At 50.4% G+C, this 27,796-nt stretch overlaps 1 protein-coding gene across 1 annotated transcript in view; it reads left to right on the plus strand.

The window, feature by feature from the left end:
- ADAMTS10 (ADAM metallopeptidase with thrombospondin type 1 motif 10) overlaps positions 1–27,796 on the plus strand; it is an 81,328-nt gene that overhangs the window by 2,626 nt on the left and 50,906 nt on the right. Inside the window, exons 2-5 of the mRNA XM_077842067.1 lie at positions 11,035–11,399; positions 18,374–18,533; positions 25,466–25,683; positions 27,680–27,763. Of these exons, the coding sequence (XP_077698193.1) occupies positions 11,035–11,399; positions 18,374–18,533; positions 25,466–25,683; positions 27,680–27,763 (827 nt within the window). The remainder of the gene's footprint in view (positions 1–11,034; positions 11,400–18,373; positions 18,534–25,465; positions 25,684–27,679; positions 27,764–27,796) is intronic.

Here is a 27,796-nt window from a genome sequence, read left to right on the forward strand (position 1 = left end):
CGGCTAGAGCAGCCCTAGCCCCTCCCCCTTTCATCAGTTAACCAGTTAAACAATATCATTTTAATTGTTTAAATGGTTAACTTTTTAAATGATATTTACATCCCTGGTTTCCAACCTTGTATCAGCCCTGTTATTAAATGGGGCCAGAGACTCCTTAGCCTGTGGCTAGTGGAATATGATTTCTGCACCCACTTGAAATAGACGCCAGGAACGGTCTTAGATTTTCATTTTTTGCAGCAGTTGCTGGTAGTAACTACACTTTTTATGAACTAAGAGCTAGGATTTGATCCATGCTCTCTTCAGGGGCTATATAACCCCCTGTTCCGTGGCAAGGTTCTGCAGCAAGGCCCCCTGGTTGTGTGAGGCGCTGGAAATTCAGCGCATTTGGAGCGAATTTGATGTGTCCGTGAAGAGTCAGTCAGGACAACAGCCCCGAGGTTATTGATTTTGATCATCAATTCAGTTTATTTTAAGCTGCCTCAAATGTTTGCTATACCCCAGAGTTGTGCACTGAAAACACACAGCTGCATTGGACCACTTGTCATGGGCAGCCAGGATTCCTGGTGCTCAGAGCGGAGTGGGAGGAGGTTGAGGCTTGGGGCAGTGAGTGTGTCTCCCCTTTCTCTCTCCTTTTACAGGGCAGAGCACAAGCCAGGTCAGTAGCAGAGCCAGGAACAGAACTCTGTCTCCTCATTCCCAAGCCCGGTGCCCTCTCCACGGGACCACCCAAACCACCTCTTGGTATCAAAATATTTTGATAGGCTGTCTCCCTCTTGTGAATTCTAGGCTCCCTGCTAGGAATAGTAATCCTTAGCATTTAGCTTCACAGCGCTATCCACAGAGGGAGTAAATAATCCTCACAGCAGCCTTGGAAGGGGCAAAGTAGCAGCTTCCCTGTGAGAGGGTGTCCACCTCACACTCACCCTGAAGGGGTTAATGGGGGCCAGGTGGGCCTATTAAGTGGCAGGCTGGGAGAATTAAGGCTGAGAGGAAAGCCCTAACTGGGGGAAGCTCTCCTATGTGGGAACAGGCGGGGCTTCTATAAAGCCAGGGACCTGATAGCCGAAAGGGGCTGCAGGAATTGGGAAGTAGGCTGCAGTCGCTCCCTGAGTGAAGAGACGTGTGTTTTGGGTAATATAGAGGGTAGTCCACAGTTACTCCTTGGGAGGAGAGGAGTTTGGGCTGGCAAACTCAGAAAGGTGGGAAAAGCAGCAAGAGATACAGTAGGGCAGACCCTGGCTGCTGATGAGAAGCCACCTGAGCTGGAACCTGGAGGAGAGGGAGGTCCCAGGTTCCTGTACCAGCTGCTGAAGAAGTGGCACCAGCTGGGCAGACTGCCTGAGCCCATTTGTCAGGAGAGACTTTGGTACCCTATAAGAAGGAAACCTGGCTAGTGAGCTGGCTGGAGGGTCAAGTCAAGAAGAGGAGGCTGCAGCTCCCGGAGAGAGCGGGGCCCCAGAGAGACAGCAAGGGTGAGAGCGGCAGAAGGGGGCCTCAGACCAGGAAAGAGCTAACCCCCAGAGCAACCAGGAGGAGGCACCATCTGCAGTGAGTGGATCCCCCGACACTCCCCATTTGGCAGATGTGGAAACTGAGGCACAGGGCAATTAAAAACCAACATTTGCAGGAGCACCCACTAGTTTTGGCCTGTGTGATGTGCCCAAGGCTTCTCAGTTAGTTGGTATCAGAGTAGGATTAGAACTCCGGATGTCTTGGCTCAGGGTTGTGTGTTTTTCTAAAAGATGTGCTCTAGTTTAAGCAGGAATTATTTCTGAGCAGTTATCTGGCCAGTGTTACACACGAGGTCAGACTAGATGATCAGATTGGTCTCTTCTGCCCTTGGAATCTATAATATCCCTGTGCTCCAGTCACGAAAGCACACTGCCTTTCATTATAGGTGGGACCCACGTGTAAATGCATTTAGCCAGCACTCTCAATTGTGGAACATTATTTTGGTATGATTTTGCTGGACTAGGCATGGTGCCAGAGCAGTAATCTGATCTGATCTGATCCTGGTCTAGAGCAATCCAAGTTGCTGCCCATATTCATGGGATAGACATCCACCAATTTATGGTACCACGGACAGTTCCTGTCACTTCTGCAAACTAGAGGTGGATTGGGGGGCCCAGCTGTTCAGATGCAATCCAACCCATCAGTGGAGGTGTAGATCAATGTCTGTCAAAGGGAGTCAGAATATGACGGGAATAGGCATTATATTACTTCTGTGTTTGTAACCCCTGTGACTGCTACTGGAATACTGTGTGCAGTTTTGGTGTCCACAATTCAAGAAGAATGTTGATGAATTGGGAAGGGTTCAGAGAAGAGGCACGAAAATGATTAAAGGCCTGGAAAACATGCCTTTTACTGATAGCCTCAAGGAATTTGATCTATTTAGCTTCTCAAACAGAAGATTAAAGGTGACTTGATCCCAGTGTCTGAGTACCTACACATGATGAACATTCTAGCAGACAAAGATATATAAAGATCTGATATCTAGAAGTTGAAGCTAGACACAGTCAGGATTAGATCATTTATGGACAGACTAGAGAGGAGTGAGGTGAGAAGCAGGAAGGCCAGGATCAGGGACTGCAGTAGTCAGGGTGTGAAGCGGTGAAAGCCGTTCTGTGGGAGTGTGGAGGAATGGATGCCCTAGAGACAGAAATGGCAGGATATAGTCACTGTTGGTGTGAGCAGAGGAAAATAGAAAGCAGTGGGAGATAACTTGAGACACATCACATGCATAGATGAACACGATATGTTGGGGAAGAGTCAACACAACTTTTGTAAAGGGAAATTATGCCTCACCAGTCTATTAGAATTCTTAGAGAGAGTCAACAAGCATGTGTACAAGGGTCATCCAGTGGATATGGTGTACTTGGACTTTCAGAAAGCCTTTGACAAGGTCCCACGCCAAAGCCTCTTAAGCAAAGTAACCAGTCATGGGATAAGAGGGAAGGACCTCTCATGGATCAATAACTGGCTAAAAGATAAGAAAGGGTAGGAACAAATGGTCCATTTTCACATTCGAAAGAGATAAATAGTGCTCTCCCGCCAGGATTTGTACTGGGACCCGTGCTTTTCACTATATTCATAAATGATCTGGAAAAGGAGGTGAACAGTGAGGTGGCAAAATGTACAATGATACAGAACGACTTAAGAGAGTTAAGTCCAAAGCTGATTGCAAAGAGTTACAAAGGGCTCTCCGTAAGCTGGGTGATGGGACAACAAATTTGGCAGATGAAATTTAATGTTGACAAATGCAAAGTAGTGCGCATTGGAAAATATAATCCCAACTACACATACAAAACGATTGGCTCTAAATTAGCTGTTATCCCTCAAGAAAGAGATCTTGGAGTGAGCGTGGATAGATCTGTGAGAACATCTGCTCAATGTGCAGTGGCAGTCTGAAAAACTAACAGAATGTTAGAGACCATTAGGAAAAGGATTTATAATAAGGCAGAAAATATCATTAATGCCTCTATATAAATCCATGGTACGGCCACACCTTGAATATTGTGTCCAGCTCTGGTTGCCCCGTCTGAAAAAAGATATGTTAGAATTGGAAAAGACACAAAGAAGGGCAACAAAATTGGTTAAGGGGATGGACCCACTTCCATAGGAGGAGAGAGTAAAAAGACTGGCACTGTTCATCTTAGAAAAGAGACGACTAAGAGGGGAGATGATCGAGGTCTATAACATCATGACTGGTGCGGAGAAAGTGAATGAGGAAGTGTTATTTACTCCTTCTCATAACACAAGACTATGGGGTCACCCAATTAAATTAATAGGCAGCTGGTTTAAAACAACAAAAGAAAGTATTTCTTCATGCAACTCGCAGTCAACCTGTGGAACTCCTTGCCAGGAGATGTTGTGAAGGCCAAAAGTATGACTGGGTTCAAAAAAGAACTAGATAAATTCCTAGAGGATAGGTCCATCAATGGCAATTAGCTAGGATGGGCAGGAATGTAAAACCATGCTCTGGGTAGCCCTAAACCTCTGACTGATGGGTGCTGGGCCTGGATGACTGGGGGTGGATCACTTGATAATTGCTGTTTTGTTTGTTCCCTCTGAAGCACCTGGCACTGGCCACTGTCAGAAGACTGGATACTGGGCTAGATGGACCATTGGTCTGACCCAGTACTGCCATTCTGTGTTGCCAAGCTGACTCAAGGTGTGGGGTCCCAGAGCAGCCTGAGCTTTGGGGGCCAGAGCGCATTTTTCTCACCCATCCATTATGAAACGTGTCAATGGGCTGCTGCCGGGGCTCGTCTCTGCTGTGGTAACAAGGCCAAGGAAGCTGTGGCTTCCTTTAATCCCATAATCCCAGCGGTGACCATGCGGTGGTACGAGGTGCAGGAACTGAGACAAGGTCCTGGGCTATCTGGAAAGAAGGACGCCACTTGGTAGGGAGCTCCTTCCCATCTCCCCTTCCCCGGTCATGCTCACTCTCTTCCCCTCCTTGGGCCGCCTTGGCTCCCTCTTTCCCAGTCCCCCTTCACCTCTTTCCAGCTCCTCCTCACTGTCTCCCTTCCTCCCCACACTCCCACTCTGTGTCTGCTGCTTCCTCTCTGTCTATCTCTGCCCCCCTACCTGGACCCCCTCGCACGCCCTTGCAGATCCATTTTCCCTCTCTAGGTGGGAGGGGAGACCTCGAATGGGGGCTGAGCGTGTTCCTGCCCTCCAGCCTGAACATCCTACCGGGTTCTGTTCCCCCAGGGCTTAGTATGGACTCCCTCTAGTAATGTGCTTGCTGCTAGAGAGCTTGCTGGAAACAGCAGGCATCTTATCACCTGTGCAAACCTCTTTGGTACAGGTGGGCACAATGCTACGTATGTCTGCCAAGGTCTATTAATACAGCATGAGTGGCTGCAAGGGGAGAGAGAACAGGACTGGATTTCCTGGAAAGAACACGGCTGGCTAAGGGCCAGACAGGCTAGTTCTCCTGTAACGCTGGGCAAGGGAAGTGGAGGGGCCCCATAATGCCAATAGGTGGGGAAGCCTCCGTTGTCCCCCAGGATAGGAGGGAGCAGGGGAGCCCCTGTAATGCAGCAGGGCAGAGCTGGACAGGGGAGGCCCTACTGTGAAGCAGGCCAGGGGGAGCCCCTGTAATGGAGCGGGGCAGGAGGAGCGGGGGAACCCCTGTAATGGAGCGGGGTAGGAAGAGAGGGGGAGCCCCTGTAATGCTGCAGGGAAGGGAGAAGCACAGGAGCAGGTCCCGGGGCAGATGTATCTAGAGCTGCTAAACCACTTTCCAACAGACGTGCAGCCTGTGAATGGACAATACCCCTTTAAGAGAGACCACCAGACATCTGATCGCTATTAAGCAGGGCTAGATTCCAACCAGTGGCCTACAGCAGAGAGTCTCTGTGGCCGATTCCCAGCCCCCAGTGTTCTCCAGCCCTCCTTCAACGGGAGCCTTTGGATTGCCTTGCCGGGCGTGAGCTTGCAGCATGTCAGACCAGCCCGTGAAATCCGTTCTCTCCCAGGAACTGGGGGGCAGGTGGAGGTCCCTCTCCTGACACCTACCAGTCCCACTTTTCTAGCTGCTTGAATCTCGGGGGTATAATAGTAACTTTGCCCCTCTTCTAGCTGAGGATCTCAAAGCACTTCCCACACATTAATAAACCCTCATAACCCCCTATCAGGCAGACTGTAATTTTTATCCCCACTTTACAGGCTGATAGAAAGAACCTCTCTGTGTCTGTCGGTCTTCGGTACATTCGATTATAAGCTGTTCGGGGCAGGATCTGTTCTGTGTTCGTACAACAGTTAGCGCAGTGGGGTGCTGGTCTTTGACGGGCTCCTAGACGCAATAGGAATACATAGCCCCCTATCTAACCACCTCACAATCTTTAATGTATTTATCCTCACAACCTCCCTGCTAGGTAGAGCAATGCTGTTCTCCCTATTTTATTAATAGGAAACTGGGGCACAGAAAGGCAAAGTGACTTGACCACGGTCACACAGAGTGTCTGTGTTGAACCAGGGACTTGAACCTGGGTCTCTCTCAGCCTAAGCTAGTGCCCTAACCAGTGGACAATGCCATCTCTCTGTTCTGTGATTAGCCTCACACAACAAGTGGGTGGCAGATGTTGTACTTAAAGTACTGCACAGGGTCTTTTCAGGGGGGATAAGGCAAAGTGCCACATTTATTGTTAATCCATGTATCAATCAACACTGTATCATATGCATATGATATATATTACACTCATGCTCTCTCTCACACACACATGCACACAAGCACACTCCGTCTTGTTGTTACCAACTAGTCTCTCCCCTTAATTTCACTGGCCAGATGAGTTTGATGGGGGAGGCGTGGAGCCGGGCTTCTGCCGATCCAGATCGATGCTCCGATGTTGACAAGACGAGACCCGGGGTCCTCTGCAAGACACCTCACATTTATAGCAGCTTCCCTCTCACGCAAGTCTATCCCAGATCCAAAATCTGTGTCTGTGTCAATTGGTCATCTGTGGCGTCTCCCTCTGGGTGTTGTCTTAATGCTGCCATATTTACTTTCAGAGAGGGTGTTTTTCAAAAGAAGGTGCTCGTGTCTAACTCTCAAGGCCGTCAATATGTCTGATCTTCTTTAATGAGCCCATTTGACAAGTTTTATTGTTCTTGAGTCTGTCTTCCATCCGCTCTCCAAGGGTTGCAGCTGTCTGGAGGTGCTTGCCTTCCACGCCTTGCTCATTCACACCTCATTCATTCAACAGGGCCACTGATTAAAAAGGGGGGTGATCTTATTCTACTCTTAGCAACATTTAGGTATTTTCCACTGCATGCATTGGATGAAGTGAGCTGTAGCTCATGAAAGCTTATGCTCAAATAAATTGGTTCGTCTCTAAGGTGCCACAAGTCCTCCTTTTCTTTTCTGAGCAAAAAGACATTTTTCTTCTATCTTATTCTATCCTTAGGGGCTATAACATTATACCAAAGCTCAATACAAAGCTTCTATATAAGGATTTGATACAAAGTTCCCATTTACCAAGGCTCAATACAAAGTTTTCATGAAAACAGCGGTCACACGTGGATAGACCTAATACAAGGTTATTTGAAGAGGCATAATACAAAGTCAAATGAAAGTTATGCAAAGATGCTTAATACAGAGATTTATCTACAGAGAGAGCCCAGCTCCTGGCTCCCAGTCCCCTGTTCTCACCACTAGATGCACAAGCTCCACTCCTAACCAGGCTTCCTTCTGCCCATGTGGCAGGCTCGAGAGGACAAAGAAAAACAAAATGTTTCCGGGAGCAGCAAGTTTCTCCAGGCTTGCAGTCATTCCTTAAGTGGAAATAGCTTTTCTTGTTTGCCCGGCTGCATCGCACAAGATGTGGTCTGATGTGGGGGAAGCCGAGGCAGAAGGAGTGAAAATAAAACCATCGCTTCTGGTTGGTCAGGCCAAAGAATAGATGCCAGAGGTATTTATGGTTTGGAAGGTCGGGACGTAACCCCTAGACCCAGCCAGTGGGAAGGATTGTTCCATTAGCCGTAGCCGAAGAAACCACTCTGTCAAGATCCCACGCTGGAAAATGCATTAGAAGGAAAGTAAACGTTCCAGAACTTGGCATGTGGCGACAGTGTAATTTGGAGTCCAAATTTATGATGGCTTTGAAGATGGGCATTGTGGAGCCAGGCAAAATGCAGCCACGCCAGGGCAGCCTGGCTTCTCCCTGGTTGCTTAGAAAACAGCAAGGAAAAGGATGCAAACAGAACAGCAAGTCCCTTGGACAAAATGTGTGGGTGAGTCCAATCAGGTAGAACTTCTCCTGATCCAGGCCATGAATAGCTCATGCTTCAGGGCATAAGTCAGCCTCTAGCTACTGGGGGTTAGGAGGACATGCCCTGCAGGTAGATTACCCCAAAACTGGATACTGGGCTCACTAGAGCACAGGTCTGAACCACTCTGCCAATTCCTGTGATGGTTTGCTAGCTGCACGAGAAGTTTCTCTTGATTTGTTAGTCTCTAAGGTGCCACAAGTACTCCTTTTCCTCTTGAGCAGTGTTTTCCAAACTGTGGGTCATACTGCCGGGAGGGAAGGAGGTCATGAAAGAGCATCAGGAGGTCACAGGATGTGCGTGCTGACTTGCGAGGGCAGCTGCTTGCCCTGCCCCAACTGTCCGGCACTGTCTGACTGCGCCGTGTGGGGGCTGGCACAGCAAGGTGGCGGCAGCCAGCAGGGATGGGGCTTGTAGCCACCATTGTGCCAACCCCATGAGCAGGAGCAAGGGAGCCCACCTAAGCCAAGCTCAAGGGGGTCAGAAGACAACCTGGCCCAACTAGGGTGATTCATTGGATGGAAATAAGGGGAAACCATGTGAAAAATCCGGGACAACATTTCATTTTTAGGGACATTTTAGGGAAACCCCAGTTCCCGTAGCACAGCATGGATTTGTCACTGAAATGTACATTTCTACTGTCCTTGAGTACATCATGCAATTATCATATGCTTCAATTTCATCTTTAAAATGGTATCCGTCGTTATCCATTTTGATACATTTCAATACATTTTAAAATAAGGGACCGGTGGTTAACCTAGATGCAACCCGAACCCAACACGTGTAGTCTGGTCCCAGAGAGTCCCGGTTGGGTTGCAGGGCTCTGTCTCAGACCCTGGGGCCTGGTTAACACAGGTGAGCCCAGAGGGGGTTGTGGTATGAAAAAGTTTGGGAACCAAGGCACTAAAAGTTATCTGGAGCCAATCTCTTTGATGGAGGAAGGTGTTGTGTTCCCCTGCAAGTGCAGTCAGACATTCTGGACTGTGACCTTGTTAGATCACATGTGATAAGTGGTGTTAGACTGTTTCAGAGACTGAAGTGTCATAGGAGGAGGTGATAGAAGAAGTTGATAAGTTAAAGTGCAACAAGTGGCTGAAGTGGCAGAGGTGCCTAGTGGGTAGAGTACTGGCTGGGGCAGGTTCTATTCTTGATTGTGCCACTAGCCTGTTGTGTGATCTTGAACTCTGGTTTCCCTCCCCTTTGTCTCTCTTATTTTGATTGTAAGATTTTCAAGGCAGGGACCCTCTGAGCATGGTTTTGAATCATGCCTACCACAATGGGGTCCAGATCTCTCTTGGTGCTACCATCATATAAATGATAAGAATAAGAATAAGAACAGCAATGAGTCATCAGGACCAGATGGGACATCCCAAAGTTCTGAAGGAACCTAAGACTGCTTTTAGCTGAGTTGCTAACAGAAATGCACATAAGCTTTCGTGAGCTACAGCTCACTCACGAAAGCTTATGCTCAAATAAATTGATTAGTCTCTAAGGTGCCACAAGTCCTCCTTTTCTTTTTGCGTATACAGACTAACACGGCTGCTACTCTGAAACCTGTAAAAATGCCCAATCGCTTATCAGAATCGCTGGCTACGCTGAAGGGTTAGAACAGCAGCTCTCAACCTTTCCAGACTATTGTCCCCCTTTCAGGAGTCTGATTTGTCTTGTGTACCCCCGAGTTACACCTCACTTAAAAACGACTTGCTTCCAAAATCAGGCATAAAAACCCATAAGTGTCACAGCAGGCTATTCCCGAAAAAAAAATGCTCACTTTCACATTTTTACCATATAATTATAAAATGAACCAATTGGAATATAAATACTGTACTTCCATTGTAGTATGTAGAGCAGTATAAAGAAGTTATTGCCTGTATGAAATTTTGGTTTGTACGGACTTCGCTAGTGCTTTTTATGTAGCACTGTTGTAAAATAAGGCAAATGTCTGGATGAGTTGTCTTCCAGGGGGGACATCCTCTGCCTACCCCTGGCCCATACAGCAATATGGGAAAGGCAGCAGGGTGATCGCGATCCCTTGACACCTCTTTGCAAGCCCAGAGCCCCAGGGTATGAACTCCCGATCTAAGAACTTCAGAACTAAATAGCTGTAATTTGCCAAAAGAGAATGTGGCTTTCTCCAAGTACAGCACACTCAAATGCCCCTCTGAATCGTTCCTAGAAGATAGATGGGAAAAGTCCTCTATGGTCATTCAGTCCATCCCCTGGCCAGAGCATAGGTGGTTCCTCACAGCGGGCTGTTGTTCAGTCTAGTTTAAATAACGCAAGCAATCAGGCTTCCATCCTTGCCCTGGGGAAATTGATCTGCAAACTAATACAACTGAACTATAAGGAAAATTGGCCCAGTTTCCTTTGCTCGGTTTTAGCCTCTTGTTCCTAAGGTTTGTTGCTCCCCCTCTGCTATTTACACCTTTCAGGAGCTTGTAGGTAGATGTCACCTTCTTCCAGCTTCGTGGTCACCGTCTGGATTAGCTCTGCCTAGTTAGTGCTTTTTAGCCCTCCTTGCCAATCAATCCTCCCGTTCTGCCTTCAGCTTTCCAGCTTACCTGGCTCCCATTCCTGTGGTGTCTGAACACTGGGCAATTTGCAACATATTTATCCTCACAGTGCCCCTCTGATGTAGGGAATTGTCCCCATTTTAGAGATGAGAAACTGAGGCACAGAGAGATTAAGTGACTTGTACATTCTAGCGCTGACTTTGGTATAAGTTAAGTCGCTCAGGGGTGTGGAAAAGCCACCCCTCCTCCCCCCCCCCCCCCGAGCGACGTAAGTTACTCTGACCGAAGCGCTGGTGTGGACAGTGCTATGTTGGCAGGAGACGCTCTCCCGCTGACAGAGCTACCGTTGCTCGGGGAGGTGGAGTCGTGATGCCGACGGGAGAGAGCCGCCCATGCAGCTGCGCCGCTGTAGCGATTCTCGTGTAGACTAGCCCTAAGTGACTTGCCCAAGGTCTCACCGGAGTCTGTGGCAGAGCAGGGGATCCTCTGTCTCAGGCTTGTGCCCTAACCGCTCAACCATCCTTCCTGCCTCCACTGGGCCATCCTTGCTATTGAGATGTGCAGCACTGAGTGCATTTCCCTAGCTGCAATCTTGCCAGACCTCTATAGAGAAGGATGGTCCTCTCCCTACTTCTGACATGCCCCTGCAGCTGAGAGCTGCATTAGCTTTTACTATGCTCCTGGGTCTCCTGGCCTCCCTGTCTCTCCAGAACGTGACTGTCACTGTGTTTGCTTTGCCCTCCAGAGGAGTTCCTCTCCAGCCTCGATCACTATGAAATCGCTTTCCCCATCCAAGTGGACCAAAACGGGGACTTCCTCACCTTCGACATGAGAAGCCAGCTGAAGCGGCGTTCCCGGCGCAGCCTGGGCTCCCTGTCCTACGAGGCCGCTGAGCGGCGGGTCTTCTACAAAGTCTCCGCCCACCGCACCCAGTTCCTCCTCAACCTGACCCTGCACTCCAACCTGCTGTCCGAGCACTTCACTGTGGAGTACTGGAAGCGGGACGGGGTGGACTGGCAGCACGACTTCCACGAGGACTGCCACTACGCAGGCCATTTGCAAGATCAGTACCTGAACTCCAAAGTCGCCATCAGCAACTGCAACGGACTGGTGAGCTTCCAAGGGAACCGTAAGACAGGCCCTCCCGGTTTGCTCAGCCAAGGGCGGTATCAATAATTAAGACTGCCCATAAAATGGAGCAGATTGCAGCTTCCCTGATCTTCATTACAGAAGTGCAACCTACTAAGGTTACTGGTCCCAGCATGCAGTGCTCCGTTGTGATATGCTTGGCCAAGCGGGAGGAGCTGAGATGGGTCTCCATTGGCCATATCTCTCTCTTAAAGCTGAGGGTGACCAAAAGCTAGGAGAATTCCCCTGGAAGCCAGTCAGTTTCCATTCACATCAATTGGCATGGGATAGGCAGACATTTAGACCACATTTTGGTTACTTGAGCTGTAAGAGACCTCAGCCCTGTGCTCCTTTGTCTCTTCGCCGCGTTCTGCATATACTAGAGAGCCGTGAATTCCAGGAGGTTGCAGGACGCTCAGAGATAAGCACTCAGATGCTTATCCAGACCTGTGTAGTTAATAAATTGTCCTTAGGGATTGCCACCCAGTTGTGTTTTAACTGCTGGAAAAAAAGAACTGCCTAGTGATGCCAGACAGCTGGATTGCCAACCTTGCATCACTCTGCCCTGACGATGCCTTAATGAGAGGCAAGGTAGTGCTGTCACATTGTGACATTAACCTTGCCAGGCGGGGATGCAGTGTGTAGTCTGAGCGGAGTCACAGAGAGGATATATTGGGCTGTGAGACGGTCCCAGTATTCCCAGTGCCTCCTGCGTGGACGAGGGCTGCGTCCAGCATTTCACTGGTCACGTTAGCATTTACTTTGTCACCTTCTGCTTCTGGTTTCTCTGGGGTTTCCCCACACATGGGGTTTGGTGCTGCCTCCAGAGAATAGCTTGCCAAGTATGATACCCTGTTGCCCCCCAGAGAGAGGGGTGGAGCAAACATGCCTTTAGTGGGGTAAACATACACAGGAATCGATTCTGTGGGCCTGATTCTCCTTTATGCCAAGGCCCCTCGGGCAGTGTAAAAGGGCATTAACATGGGCATGAATTTATACCGCCTTTAATGCAGCTTTACGTTGCCATTGAAAGGGCCCTAGTGTAATGAGAATCTGGCTCGTTATGTCAAAGATCCTTTTACCATGTTTCCACCCTGCCCCCGCCACCAGGATGCACCTGTATCCTTCCCCCCACCCCTCCCCTGATTGCTGCGTCAGAGCGGGCTCTCCAGGTGTCTGGGGGTAGAGTTCCAGTGATGTCTTAGTGGATTTACTAGGACTCATTGGGTGAGCTGGTGGGTGCGTTGGGCACTGCTGGCTCATAAGGGATCTGGTGTCAATGCCTTTCCCACAGTGGCCCACGCATCTCAGGACACCTGATGGCCAGACAGTACTTTGACCAAGCCCAGCATGTCCCAGGGAAAGGGACGGGGGATGGAGAGATCCCGATGACAGGCTAACGCCCAGCCCCTCCTTGGGAGGGTGCGACAGGGCAGGAAATAAACCCTCTCCAAGCACAGAAATCTCCGCATTACCCGCTGTCCTGACGAGCTTATGGACATCAGTGTGGGGGTTGGGGGAAGGGAGTCTAGCTGCTTTGGTGGGGGGAGTCTGGCAACATCCCAGCTGCACCCAGCCACCCCACAGGGCAGCCTTCCGGGGAGCTGACCCCATCAGGCACCGAACACCCCACATCACCCCCTCGGCCGTAGTGCGTCCTCCCCTGGGCCCTCAGAGGGCAGGCAGCTAGGGCTGCTTGGCAGAGGAAACAGGATCCTAGATGCCAGAACAGAGCCCAAGAGCTTCTCCCCTTTCCCACTCTGCTGTCTCTCCTCACTGAACAGAACTGTCCAGCTGTCACTCCCAACCGCCCCAGCACCCTCACCCCCCAGTCACCCCCAAACTGACATGACGAGAGAGGGTGAGAAGGGGTAACCTAAATCAGGCCATCCCTTGCTCTCTGAATTTCCCGCTACTCCTCCCCTGTTGTACCCACCACTCCCTCAGCATGTAAGTTACACCAGTTCACGCCCACTTAATGGTGTATAACTCACACTTTATGTCACTTCTGAGTTGGCCCACTGATAATGACATAGCTACACATTGACGCATATTGCTAGCTACCTGTGTGTACACACACACCCCCCGTACCCTGCTATCTAAACACACGAGACATCTACACCACACTCACAATCACAATGATCTGAACACGCATGCAGAGCTGAACACATCTATCTATTGTATCCATTGCTACCCACAAAGGCGCACACATCCCAGGACTGAGAGCTCCCTCAAGCAATGTGCTCTTTGCTACGCTTCATTTTGAACAGAATCAAAGTTACCGAGGCTTAAGTTGTCGGAAGCGAAGGGCAGAACGGTCAGGCTTCCAAAACATGCACAGGCTCTTCGCTGCCAGCAAGGAAGGCCGCCAACAAGCCTGCAACGAAAAACAGCTGGAGGTGACAGAAAGCAGCCCCAGCAGCTCTCTCTGCCTGGGCCCTAAAGGGGACCTGAAAACCTTGCATTACACAAAGCAGTATTTCAATCCACTGGCTGTTTGGGATCCCCGAGACCCAGGTGCCTGGGAGCACCACAAATAACCTCAGCTCAGAAGGAAAGAGTTGAAAATCACACTTTCCTTCCTTTGCCTCCCGTGACCTGAGTTCACAAGACATCATTCCCCCTGTCGCTGCTAGGGACAAGGAGCAGCGTAGTCTGCTAGTTAGGAAAGTTGGCCTGCAAATCAGGATGCGTTCTACTCCCTCCTCTGCTGTTGAATGGCTGCTGGCCTTGGGTAGGTCACTTTGCTTCCCTGTGCCTCAATTTCTCCGTCTGTAAAAAGGGGCTAATGCTGCTTACCCTCCTTTGTGAAGTGCTTCGGGAGCTACGAGTGAAAAGGACTGGAGACCGGGTAGGTATTAACATTAATATTCATGGGGAGGCATAGCATGTGGAATTCTGAGCTTTTGACAGGGTTAAAAAACGTTTCAGTTCCTCCTTAACTCTAATTCTTAATGGGTTTGAGAAAGAGTTTGATTTAATTGGTCAGTTATTACTATTATGTGTTGTACTGCAGTAGGGCCTACAGGCCTCCGATCCAAATCAGGACCCCAGTGTGCTGGGGGCTGTACAAACACGGAGTAAAAAGCAGCATCCATTCTTGCCTCTGCCCAAAAGAATTCCATGGTTTATAATCTTGCAGTAGAGATAGGGACCGATAAAACCCTATGATGCAACATGCTATCCCTGTAGACCAATAAATACTGTAGATTGTAAGGTGTTTGGGGCAGGGACTGTCTTTTTGTTCTGTGTTTGTGTAGCACCTAGTAATAGTGGAGAGTGGTCCATGACTGAGTCTCTTAAGTGCTACTGCAGTACAAATAATAATAATTAATAAGTACGCTAGTAATTGGAGCTATGTAAATACTTAAGACAGGCTGTGGGGGCCCTCCTTTGCTGTCAGTTCCAACTGACAATCAAGGAATATGGAGTTAATTATTGTGCAACAGTTTGATTTTCTTTCTGAATCTTGAATTTTTCAGGCCTTTGCATTTGGAATGAGTAATACTTGGGGTCAAATTCTGCTCTCGCATTGGGGTGAATCAGAGTGATTCTGCTGACTTTGTTGGAATTAACTCTGTTTTTTACACCAAGGGAAGTAAGAGTAGAATCTGGCCCTTTTTATCTGTTGATGTTGGAGGTGGGGATAATTTCCTGATTGCAACATTTTTAATTTCATTAAGACTCAGGGGCTGGGAGGAAAAGACCTTGGAAGTAAAAACATCATTCGCTCTCCATCCGAGTTAGACCCAAGACCTCTGCTCTGGTGAATTTCCCCCCACTTCTGGCATAGTCAAGATCATTATCTGATTTTTCACTACTGGCCCCTGTGTCTAGACTGAGCCTGTCTGTCTTTCTCATTTTTGTAAGGCAGCCCATCCCCCTGGTGTTTGAACCCCTTAGTGCTGTGGCATCTGAGAAACTCAGCCCCCAACTCCAAACTTCCCTGTATTTTGGGAAAGTTTGGATCCAGAGCCTAATCCAGACCTGAAATTTGTGGCTTGGATCCCTCGCGAGACAAAACTCGTAAGAATGACAAATCAAGGCCCAGTCCTCCAAACATAGGTGTGCTAAACTTTACTCATGAAGCTTATATAATAATCCTGAGCTCTTATATAGCACTTTGCATCCGCAGATCTCAAAGCACTTCACAAAGGAGGCAAGTGTCGTTAACAATATCACGTGTAAGTGTTTGCCGGCTCAGCCCTCAAACCCCCCCAAGCCTGGCGATCAGCGAATGGGATAGACCTGTTCAGAGCCCATCCCTGCTCTGCAGGTGACTTGAGCAAATCGCAGACAGGATATTTCAGCTCATCTCCCCCACAAACCGCAGCTACATCTCAAAGGACTCCGTTCCGCCCCCTTTCAGCCACCAGAGGTCATGTCAGCAACCCAAGCCACTCAGCCTGGCCCATTGCAGAGCAGCTTTTGGACCCCAGAAAGGACAGAGCTTCACACACGCATGGGCAGGAGAGGTGGTGGCATCCCCTGCACGCTAGAAACTCTGCATCGGCCCCAGAGATGATGTCTTGGGCAAATCGGTAGGGTCCTTTTCTAGCAGCACACAATTTCCAGGCCGTTCTGTGCTCTCCCTTCCCGCTGTTCCACCATAAGCCGGCGGTGACCTCCTTCCCCCTGTCCCACAAAGCCAGCAGCCAGCTGGCTTTGCCGGCCGACGCTTGGCTTTCTGTTGGAATCCTCGCCAGGCTAACCTCACACTACCTCGCTTGTGTATGAAAAGGTGGAGCCGGGCCAAGAGCAACAGAGCTTGGTGCAGAAGGAAATCCCCCAGCACTCGGTAGAGACGGGGACTTCGCGGCGCACACACTGCCCTGATTCAGCTTTCCTAGTGGGGGGGGGGGGGAGAAGGAGACAGAGAGCCCTATTAAGGAGGCAGCATAGACCCCCCCAAAGAATGCTCACCCCCAACTTTCCCAGCAATCATTCTTTTACTTACATAGCACCTTCCATGCAAGGATCTCAGGGGGCTTTGTTGATCTCCAGTCTCACTCCACAGAACGAGAAGCTTGGGGCCAGAGGGGTGAAGTGACTTGCCAGAGAACAAGCAGTGGGAGAGCTTGGAAGGGAACCCAAATGTTGCTATTCCCAGGGCTGTGCTCTAATCATTAGCACCGAGAGGAAGGATCGCCCAGTGGTTAGGGGATTAGCTGGGGAGACTCAGGTTCAATTCACTGCTCCACCACCAATCTCCTGCGTGACTTTGGAGAAGTCGCTTGGGATTTGTCTACCTGCGCAATTAGTCTGTGGCAAGCCAGGCCGTGAATCTCCCACAGACGGACTGTCTGGACCCATCTGAACAGTTCTTTAATGCACTTTGATCTACTCCTGTTTCAAAAAGGCTCAAAGCGTATTAATGTGCACCAGCAGGGTCCACACAGACAACTGGTCCGCAGCAGGCGACTGCAGGGCAGATTCACACCCTGACGTGCTGGGACCTAAAGGTTTGTGTAGACAAAGCCCTTAGGCTCTTTCTGCCTCCGTTCACCGATTGTGAAATGGGGTTAGCAGCACTTCGTACCTTACAGGGGTGGGGTGAGGATAAAGACATTATCAATTGTGAGGTGCTTGTGTACAAGCATAAGGGTGACCAAATAAGCACGTAAGATAGATAGGCTTCCCCCATACCATGCAGAGCTGAACTGATCATTGAATTTAGGCTGGCAAAAATCCTTTTAGGTCACCGAGACCATTAGTCTGGCCTAACGAGCCGAGTCGGGCAGGCTCTCGGGAAAAGTATTCGCAGGCATACTGCTGGTTCTGAATTGCACGTCGATTGGTCCCCACCCTCTCTTGACTGCTTTTCACAAGGGCAGAGTTTTGCTTGCTCACCTGTTTGCAGAAAGCGAATTGTGCACCCAAAGCTGAGATATGTTCAGTAAAGGGGGGGGGGGGAATCAGACGTGGAAGTCAGTCAGTTAATCAGGGACCAGAAGCAATGCCATCGGACTTGGGCCACGTCTACACTACAGCACTCTGTTAGCATTGCTACAGCACCTTAGCTGTGCCGGCATAACCCCAAAGTGTAGATACAGCCTAGACCAACCAAAGGGGTTTGTCGGTGGGGGTAGGGACACCACCTCCACGAGCAACGGTACCTATGTCGGGGGAAATATTCTTTCATTGACCTAGCTGCGTTTACACTGAGGGTGAGGTCAGCATAGCTCTGTTGCTCAGGGTGTGGATTTTTCATACCTGTGATCAACGTAGCTAAGTTGACCTAAATGTTCAGTGTTGACCAAGCCTTAGCTGGCCAATCACCTAGTGTGAAGGAAGAAACATAATGAGGAGGCTGTGTGGCCTAGTGGGTAGACCCCCTGGCCTGGGACTTTTGAGACCTGGGTTCTATTCCCATCTCTGCTACTGGATTGCTGGGTGACTTTACGCTCAATTTTCAAAGGTATTTAGGTGCCTAGTGATATTTTCAGAAACATTTAAGTCTCTAGTCATCTAAATACCTTTAAAAAGGAGAGTGGGGCTGAGTTTAGATGATGTTTCAGGGCATTGGGTCTAATGTTGGGGCGGCCGTTTGCAGAGTGGGGCTGAATTTGGAGGATAGTTCAGGGTGTTGGGGCAGCTGTTTGGGGGAGTGGGGCTGAGTTTGGAGGATGGTTCGGGGCATTGGGGCAGCTGTTCGGGGGAATGGGGCTAAGTTTGGAGGATGGTTTGGGCTGTCTGGGGGAGTTGGGCTGAGTTTAGGTGATGGTTCAGGGCATTAAGTCTAACATTGGGGCAGCTGTGGGGTTGACTCTGAGTTTGTGGTGACACTCAGGGAGTTTGTGGTTTAAACTCTGTGTGAAGGTTCAGCTCTGTTCCGATTTCATCCACAGCAGCTGATGCCTCCCTCTTTGTCCCCTGGAGGGTGGAGTTTTGCAGATGGGAGACAGCACCCTGCTTCCCTTTCACTTCCCCCTCCCTCTTCCTCTCGCCTTTTACAGCACGGGGTGATCGTTGCCGACGAGGAAGAGTATTTCATTGAGCCTCTCAGCCTGGGAGCCAACGTGAGCACAGAGAGTGAAGGCGAGGGAAGCCCCCATGTTGTGTACAAGCGATCGTCTCTCCAGCACTCGCACATGGACGCGGCCTGCGGCGTTTTAGGTATCGATGTCGACAGACAAACCCTCAAATCCTCCCCAACGCTGTGATATTCACTTCTGTGTATGCCAGATAATCCCGCTGATAGAGCCAAATTTCTCTCCCGTCCATGAGAACCTGGCGTTGCCGAGCTGGTTTCAGAGAGGCCAGGAATGCTGACTCTGGAAACCAAATGTAAACCAGGCTATCACACTGTACATCTGTCCCCTTCTAATGGTTAGGCCCCAAATAAAAGATCACGAGTCAGCTACTGCCTGTAAACTAATGGGTTTGGTTCTTTAGCTCAAAGAGATTTTAGATCCAGAGGTCATGAGTTCAATCCAGGCAGATGACTCGACTAGGGACATTGTTCCAAGTGCCCGTACAGGGACTAACTCTGTACACATGCCATAGTCACTACACGAGGATGAAGAGTCCCTTCAGTATCAGCAGGGATTACATGAAGTTATGATAGTTATAGGCAGGGCTGGCAGCACCTGGCTATAATTAAGGTTTCCTGACACTTTTCATTATAAGACCCAGTTTCTTGTAACTTTACATTTCAGCCAACGCAGTTCAGCCTTTTCCGAGAATGGGCGCAGTGCAAAATGTATTGCTTTGCTAACGTAAAAAAATTCTGGTGACCGTTTTTCTTTGAGAAGCTTTAGCAACCCCACGCTTTGTAGCAGGGACTTGAAGTTTGGCAGGCGGGTGGCCTTTGTGTCAGGGATGTGGCTTTTGCTGCCCCCATGAAAATCCACCCAAATTTGGCCAAGTTTTAAGCCTTTGAAAAATTCCAGTTTGCACATGCTCGGTGGAGACTTTCGAGAGCTTTGGTGTTAAATGCCCTGAAGATTCCGTCCACACTGAACAGGACTTGCCCTGTAACTGCAGCACTGGGCTGCTCCAGGCTGGGCCAGGTCTTGGTTCGGGCATTGGAATTGAGAGCTGGGAACCAGTCTCAACTCTGGTCTCAATTACCCCCTCCCCCGGCTGAGCCCAGGCACCGGGGAAAAGGAAGCCACCTGACTCAAATACAGACGGGGACAAGAGCTGAAGTTGGGGTTGGGGCCTTAGATTGGGACAAGGAGCTTGGAGGTGTTTAGGGGAAGACTGAGGCCAGAGGATGGTGGGAGGGTGGGGGGAGAGGGAAACTGAAACTGGGTGTTTGGGTGAGGGAGACTGGGAGCCAGTGGGTGCAGGAGAGACTGAGACTGGATGAATAGCATGCAGCGAATAAGGCCTAGGGATCCACATCGAACAATAACAGAAGCTGGATATGAGTCAGCTGTGTGCCCTGGTTGCCAAGGAGGACAACGGCATATTGGGCTGTGTTAATAGGAGCATTGCCAGCAGATCGAGAGAAGTGATTATAACCCCTCTATTTGGCACTGGTGAGGCCACACCTGGAGTATTGCGTCCAGTTTTGGGCCCCCCACTGTAGAAGGGATGTGGACAAATTGGAGAGAGTCCAGCAGAGGGCAACAAAAATGATTAGGAGGCTGGGGCACATGACTTACAAGGAGAGGCTGAGGGAAGTGGGCTTATTTAGTCCGCAGAAGAGAAGAGTGAGGGGGGATTTGATAGCAGCCTTCAACTACCTGAAGAGGAGTTCCAAAGAGGATGGAGCTCGGCTCTTCTCAGTGGTGGTAGATGACAGAACGAGGAATAATGGTCTCAAGTTGCAGTGGGGGAGGGCTAGGTTGGATATTAGGAAACACTATTTCACTAGGAGGGTGGTGAAGCACTGGAATGGGTTCCCTAGGGAGGCGGAGGAATCTGTATCCTTAGAGGTTTTTAAGACCCGGCTTGACAAAGCCCTGGCTGGAATGATTTAGTTGGGGATGGTCCTGCTTTGAGCAGGGGGTTGGATTAGATGACCTCCTGAGGTCCCTTCCAACCCTAATCTTCTATGATTCTATAATTCTAATGAGGAGAAAAGAAAACATGGACTAGTTGCTCATTAATTGAGCACCATCCATGCCATGCACTGAGTGAGGCAGGAGTGCTGTGGAAAAATAGCATGTGCTCATGTAATTAAAGGATGCACATGCACAAGGGGGTAATGATTAATAATCTGAAAGTGTGTGTGTGTGATCAAAATATATATAGCTAGGGTTAAAGGAAGGAATCCCTCCTCATCTCACGCCCGCCCCTCGCAGTCTGAGAATGAGCCTCTGAGCTGGTGAGCATGAGTGTCTGTGTGACCCCGATACCCCCAAACCATAGACCTGGATCCAGACTTTGCATCTTAGGTGCCATCTTTAGCATGTCCTGTGTGTGCGGGTATCTGTGTATGCCAGTGAGTTTTCGTGGGCCTCTCCGTTCTCTGTGTGTGAGTGGTTGTTGTTATGTTGGGGTGAGCACAGCTGAGAGTGTCTGTACATGGCATGAGGAGAGACTGTAGATTGGTTTCAGAGTAACAGCCGTGTTAGTCTGTATTCGCAAAAAGAAAAGGAGTACTTGTGGTACCTTAGAGACTAACCAATTTATTTGAGCATAAGCTTTCGTGAGCTACAGCTCACTTCATCGGATGCATACTGTGGAAACTGCAGAAGACATTATATACATAGACCAAGAAACAATACCTCCTCCCACCCCACTCTCCTGCTGGTAATAGCTTATCTAAAGTGATCACTCTCCTTACAATGTGTATGATAATCAAGTTGGGCCATTTCCAGCACAAATCCAGGTTTTCTTACCCTCCGCCCCCCCACACACAAATTCACTCTCCTGCTGGTAATAGCCCATCCAAAGTGACCACTCTCTTTACAATAAGAAAAGGAGTACTTGTGGCACCTTAGAGACTAACCAATTTATTTGAGCATAAGCTTTCGTGAGCTACAGCTCACTTCATTGGATGCATACTGTGGAAACTGCAGAAGACATTATATACACAGAGACAATGTCTTCTGCAGTTTCCACAGTATGCATCTGATGAAGTGAGCTGTAGCTCACGAAAGCTTATGCTCAAATAAATTGGTTAGTCTCTAAGGTGCCACAAGTACTCCTTTTCTTTTTGCAAATACAGACTAACATGGCTGTTACTCTGAAACCTGTCATTGTAGGGAGAGTGGTCACTTTGGATGAGCTATTACCAGCAGGACAGTGAGTTTGTGTGTGTGTGTTTTGGGGGGGTGGGGTGGTGGTGGTGAGAAAACCTGGATTTGTGCTGGAAATGGCCCACCTTGATTTTCATACACATTATAAAGAGAGTGGTCACTTTGGATGGGCTATTACCAGCAGGAGAGTGAGTTTGTGTGTGGGGGTGCGGAGGGTGAGAAAACCTGGATTTGTGCTGGAAATGGCCCAACTTGATGATCACTTTAGATAAGCTATTACCAGCAGGAGAGTGGGGTGGGAGGAGGTATTGTTTCATGGTCTCTGTGTATATAATGTCTTCTGCGGTTTCCACAGTATGCATCCGATGAAGTGAGCTGTAGCTCACGAAAGCTCATGCTCAAATAAATTGGTTAGTCTCTAAGGTACCACAAGTACTCCTTTTCTTTTTACTGTAGATTGGGTGATTCTTTGTGTGGGGTTAGGTACAAGGTGGGGGTGTCTTTATAGTACCAGGTGTTTTGGTGATTGGGGGAGCAGTATCTGGGGGGAAGGGGTGCCTGAAAGGGAAGTTCTGAGGGGAGAGAACCTGGGAGGGAGGTTCTGGGGGGAAGGGAGGTTCTGTCGGGAGGGGACCTGGGAGGGAGGTTCTGTCGGGGGAGGCGCGGAAGGGGGACCTGGGATGGAGGTTCGGGGGGGCAGGGCTGGGAGGGAGGTGCATTGTGTGAGTATCTCTGTGTTGGGAGTAGGGGTCATGTCTCTGTGTGGATGTGTTTGTGTGGGGTGAGGCACTGTCTGTTCGGGTGAGTCTCTGGTGCTGAGTGTGTGTGTGTGTGTCTGTCTGTGTGTGTGTGGTAGAGGTGTGCTCTGCGTATCAGTGCTTGGTGTTTAGGGGCACACTCAGGGCAGAGGAATGTCAGTCCGTCTGCGGATGGTGCTGCTCCTGGATCTCTGGCCCCGGCTGTGGCGAGTTGCAGCTCTGCCCTCTGCTCACCATGTGGGCTGAGCCCAAGGCCTGGCCCATGTTCGGGCTAGAGTGTTACACTTCCCTTTGTCAGTCTGAGTCACATTTGTGTCGCTCGGCTGTAGGATGCTCCATGGATAGGGTGAGAACGCCGGAGCCATTCACAGGAGAGACCACAGCAGCTCCCGAGAGTCACCGTAGGCTCTGGGAGGTATTGGGAAAGGAGGGCAGTTATGTAGTCACCTTCCTCTCTTACCCCTCCACTGGGAGGCCCTCCCACTTTTCCTCCCCATCTGTGTTCTTATGATTGGTGCCCGAGAAGAGCATACGACAGGACTCCTTTAGAGGTGATGAACCCCCATGTACGTATGGCCCAGAGGGTGCCGGCAGAAGTGTCCTTTGCAGCTGCAGAAGCCTTCAACTTATGCCGGCCTCCTTTCTGCAGAACGATGCTGAACCGCAGAGGACAGTCCCCGTTTCGCTATCGTGAATCATTTCTGTCGTGCCAGCCCGTGCCAATCCTCAGTACTGTGCAATCGCAGGCCTGCGATCAGCCGGCAGAGAACTGCTCCCTGCCACAGAGAGCCTACAAACGAAATGATCTGATTTTGCATCATATTCTAATGAACTCTGTGGTGTATGCACACGTGTGCGTGTGTGTGTGTGTAGATGAAGAACAGTGGTTAGGGCGCTAGCCTGTGACCTGGGTCACCTGCGCCCTTCTCTACCACAGACTGCCTGTGTGACCTTGGGCAAGCCACTTAGCCTCTGTGACTCAGTTTCCTCTCTGTGAATGGGGAAGAGCAGCACGGCCCTGCCTCCCTGGGGTGTGGTGAGGAGAATACATTAAAGATTGTGAGATGTTTGGATATTATCTATGTACCTGAAATACATTGTGCGTGTGGCAGGTCCTGCAGTGGGAGGAGAGATTCTCCTTTGGGGCCAGGGCTCTGTTTTGGGAGCAGGGGGATCTGAGAGTCATCCCCATTGTCTGTAGTGTGTGGCAAGGTGACAATCCCAACCCTAGGCTGCCCTGTGTAGGCTCCTGCTGATCGCACTAAAGGAAGATGAAAGGAGAAGCTCCCCCCGGCAGGGTTCTCTGACAGAGTCATAGAATGCAGAGAGGCGGCTGCTCCCAGCTGCCCCAGGCCCTTGGCAAGTTTGAGTGTTGCCGCAGGATGCGTTTGACTCCGAGCACGTAAATCCAGCATCTCCCTGACCCGCTGAGCAAGCGCAGCTGTAAGGGCTGGTGCCTGAGGAGGGGTCTGAGGAGAGCTAAGTCCGCTGGAGCATCAGGAGATGACCTGGACTCTCCTGGCCCCGCTCCTCCCACCACGTTAAGCGAGGCAGCCAGCAGAGTCCCCTTGTGCTGACTCTTTGCCACATTCCCCGGCTTCCAGACGAACGCGAGCCTGTTCCCAGTTGTTTCTTGGAAAGCAAAGACCACAGAGTAAGAGCCACGGGCCAAATACAGCTCAGAACAACCACAGCACAACTGGCCGCAGCGGCGACTCTCCCTCCCATCCCCTGCACCCCTGACCTGCCTGAGCAGCCCAGCCTCGCCTGTGTGCAACAAAGAGCTCTCCCCCATCAGCCCCAGTGAGCCAGCCCGAGCTGCCGCAAGGCAATGACTGAGAGTCACCTCTCCCTGATGGCCAGCCCACTCCCACCCGGGGGGAATTTTTGGACTGAGTCCCACGTCGGGGCAGAGAGGACATGAATTCACCCTGCCTCTGGTTTCCCAGTCGATGAGGTCAGTGGGAGCACTGGCCACAGCCTTCCAGCAGACCACAGCTCCCAAAGTCCCTTGCAAGATGCTTCTCCCTAGGGGACGTCACCATGGGTGTGTGGCGGTGGGGAAGGAGCATGCCCAGTGAGGTGGTACCCATTGGGAGGCAGGCAGTTGGGGGGCAGAGGGCTCAGTGCACCAGCTGGTGGAACCAACCGCTCTTGAAGCTTGCAGCAAAATACCACAGTCCTGCTTCAGGGTACATCCAAACGGCAAAATACAACCCCCAGCAGTGAGTCTCAGAGCCCAGGTCAGTGGACTCAGGCTCCTGCTGAGGATAAAAATAAATAACCCCATGGCTGGGTTTCAGAGCCCAGGCCCCGTTCCCCGAGCGGGAACGTCTACGCTGCTATTTGTAGCAATGTTTTTAACATGAGCCCTGCCAGTCCCAGTCAGCTGAGCCGGGTGCTGAGATTCGCTGCTGTGGTTTTGTTGTTGTTGGTTTTTTTTACAGTGTAGACCTACCCTTAGAGCAGTGGTTCCTAACCTGGGGTGCACGCACCCCCTGCGGGGGCGAGATGCCCTTTCTGGGGGTGCGAGACAGGCCAGATTTTTTTGGAAGGTAAATCGTCGAAAACACAAATTAAGCACAGGCATGTAAATACAACTACTTTGTTTCAGCAAATCTCTGTCTTTATTAACAGGAGACATTTTTTAATGATTACTGTCATATACAAACAACAACTATATCTAGGTTTAAAGAACTGACCTCCTTCAATGATTTTTGATAAGGGGTGCGAGAACACGTTTTGAGAACCAAAGGGGTGCAGGCTGCAGCAAAGGTTAAGAACCATTGCCGTAGAGGTTGCAGCTCTTGCTGCAGGGGGAATCCCGAATCTCAAACTCAGGTCCCGGCAGGGAAAAGGGGAAGAAAAGGATTGGTCATTGCCTTGTTTTCAGGATATTTCTTTGTAGTTTCTCAACCTGCACAGCTGCTCCCCGCGCTGGGGAGAGGGCCCTGGCTTGGGGCAGCAGAAAGTGTCCCCTGCCTCAGCATTGACGTGCAAGCACAGACGGCGAGGAGGGTGGATACTAGGGCTGGGCGGCAAGAGGAACTGGCAGGACAGGGTTGTGATGAATCCCATTCACGCGCCACAAAACACACCCCAAAGCCAGAAAGCCCCTTTCTCTCTCTCTCCTCAGATGAGAAGCCCTGGAAGGGGAGACCTTGGTGGTTGCGGACACTCAAGCCCCCCCCTCTGAAACCATCGAGCAATAACAGCCAACGAGGCCAGCTGCCCCTGAAGAGATCCGTCAGCACCGAGCGCTACGTGGAGACCCTAGTGGTGGCCGACAAAATGATGGTGGGGTACCATGGGCGGCGGGACATAGAGCAATACATCCTGGCCATCATGAATATTGTAAGTGTTACACCCACATCACAGCCCCCCGGGGTCCTTGTGGCCCCCCAGGATGGGAGCCAGGGGGATAGCCGTGTGCCCACGCTGCTGGTGAACCGGGATAGGCTGCCAGGAAGCAGGGGGGAGGTAGACTGCAGAGTGCAGCACTCAGGGGGCCCCCCATCTCCTGGAGGATCATTGGCAGCCCTGGGACAGGTCACAACTGAAGCCTAGACATGGCCTGGTCGGCCTGAAACACGGTGACCCAAAACCCGTATCTCACTCGGCCGAGCAGGGCACAGTGAGCAGGAGTAAGCTCTGCCCCCACCTCCTTGTTCAGGCAGGTAATATTTACCCAGCCAGCTCTTGGGTCCGGGTTTGGTGTGGGGCAGACCCAATGCTCCCACTGCCAGCACATGAATAGGGAGAGGCTAGAGAGCACTGGGGAATGGGCGGACCCTTTGGAGGCCTGCAGTAACTTACTCCCCTCCTCCAGGGTGAGGGGTGTCGGGAGCAGAAGGCCCTCAACAGCTATAGTTGGGGTGGAGCGATTACCCGCCACCTCTTACTCCAGGCAGAGCCTAAAGTTCTTCGTGTAGCCCGTAGGGACCACTTCTGGAGTCAGGTGCTAATGTATCTGAGTAGGAGTGGCAAAGTCTAGCCCCATACAGCCATGCTGTAGGGCAGTGGTTTTCACCCTGGGGTCCGCAGACTATGGCTAAGATTTCCAAAGGGGTCTGGACCTCCATTCAAATTGTTTGAGGGGTCTGCAAACGAAAATAGGTTGAAGCCCCCAGCTGTAGGCTAGATCTCATGGGGGGACAAAAAGCCATTCTCTAAACAGCACCTCCCTTATGATCCGCACTGCAAATAGGGCAGGAGAAACGGCGAAACACGTGGGAAAACAGAGGGGCCATCATTATGCTTCAGGGCATAAGCTGATTAACATGAGGGTTAGGAAGGACTATATCCCATCCCTCCATGCAATGCTGCTCAGGTCTCCAGGTGAGTTATAGACAGGGAAGGACTTCCTCTGCAGCACCTAGCGATGGCCAAAGTGTCCCTCTACAACACCAAGGAGAGGAGGTTGTCTGAGGGGGTTCTCTGCGACTGTGGGTCTATTTCCGATCCACCCTCTGTTTGCGCATCTGGGCAGAGTTCCTCTGGGTGGCATCAGCTGGCTCCCTTGACACCTTCGAGGAGCAGTGGTCGGTGTCTGGGGTTCTCTGCTCGATGGTCCCCTTCAGGTTCCATTTTTTTTACCCTTTGATGTTCACACCTGCCCTTGTTCTATTTTCTGTTGTCCCCCGTAATTATTTGAGTTCCCAGACTCAGTGAATCCTCCCCAGAACCCAGTAGGACCAGGTGCAGATTATTAAAGAGGCAGGATACCAGGCTAGATGGATTAAGGGGGTGAGCTGGGTGTGCTGACTCCTGTGTTCCTGTGAGGGGGAGACAGGCTGGGAAGTTGTTGACAGCATGTGAAAGCCTGTTTTTGCTGGCTCTTTGCCCAGTCCCCTGCAGGACATTGTTTAGCTAGACTGGGGGCTTGCTCTGTGTGTGGTTTAAGGTGGGTGCTAGATTTTAAAATAAGCCCATTTCTGATTGTTGCACGTGGTGTAAAACATTCACCACGTTGTTCCCAGCACTGCTCAGACCCAAGGACAATGCAGCTCCAAAGCCAGAGGCCTTCACCCTCTGAGCTCCAGCAGAAGATCCAGAGAGGTGGCGCTTTCTGTTAGATTCAGGGCAGAACCAGACCCCGATCTGAACATCCTCAGCCTTTGTTAGGTACCGAAATCCAGATCCCAATGAGATGGCTCAGGCCCATTGCTGGCCACCATCTATCTTGAGTTCAAGCCTCCCCATGTGGGGGGGCGAGACCTCTACACACCAATAAATGCTAGAGCAGACCTGGTTCCTTCCAGCAGAAAGCAACAGTGGGTATGTGAGACGCCATGTCCCCAGTGATGAGCTCATTTTTAAGACTTGTCTTTTCTTGTTTCTTGGAGGTCAGGTTGCCAAACTTTTCCAGGACTCAAGTCTGGGCAATATTGTCAATATCCTTGTGACCCGTCTGATTCTTCTCACTGAGGACCAGGTAAGGTGGCAATGGAGCTTCTGGCTAGTGGGG

The sequence above is a fragment of the Eretmochelys imbricata genome, chromosome 25, assembly GCF_965152235.1.
Source record: "Eretmochelys imbricata isolate rEreImb1 chromosome 25, rEreImb1.hap1, whole genome shotgun sequence".
Classification (NCBI taxonomy): domain Eukaryota; kingdom Metazoa; phylum Chordata; order Testudines; family Cheloniidae; genus Eretmochelys; species Eretmochelys imbricata.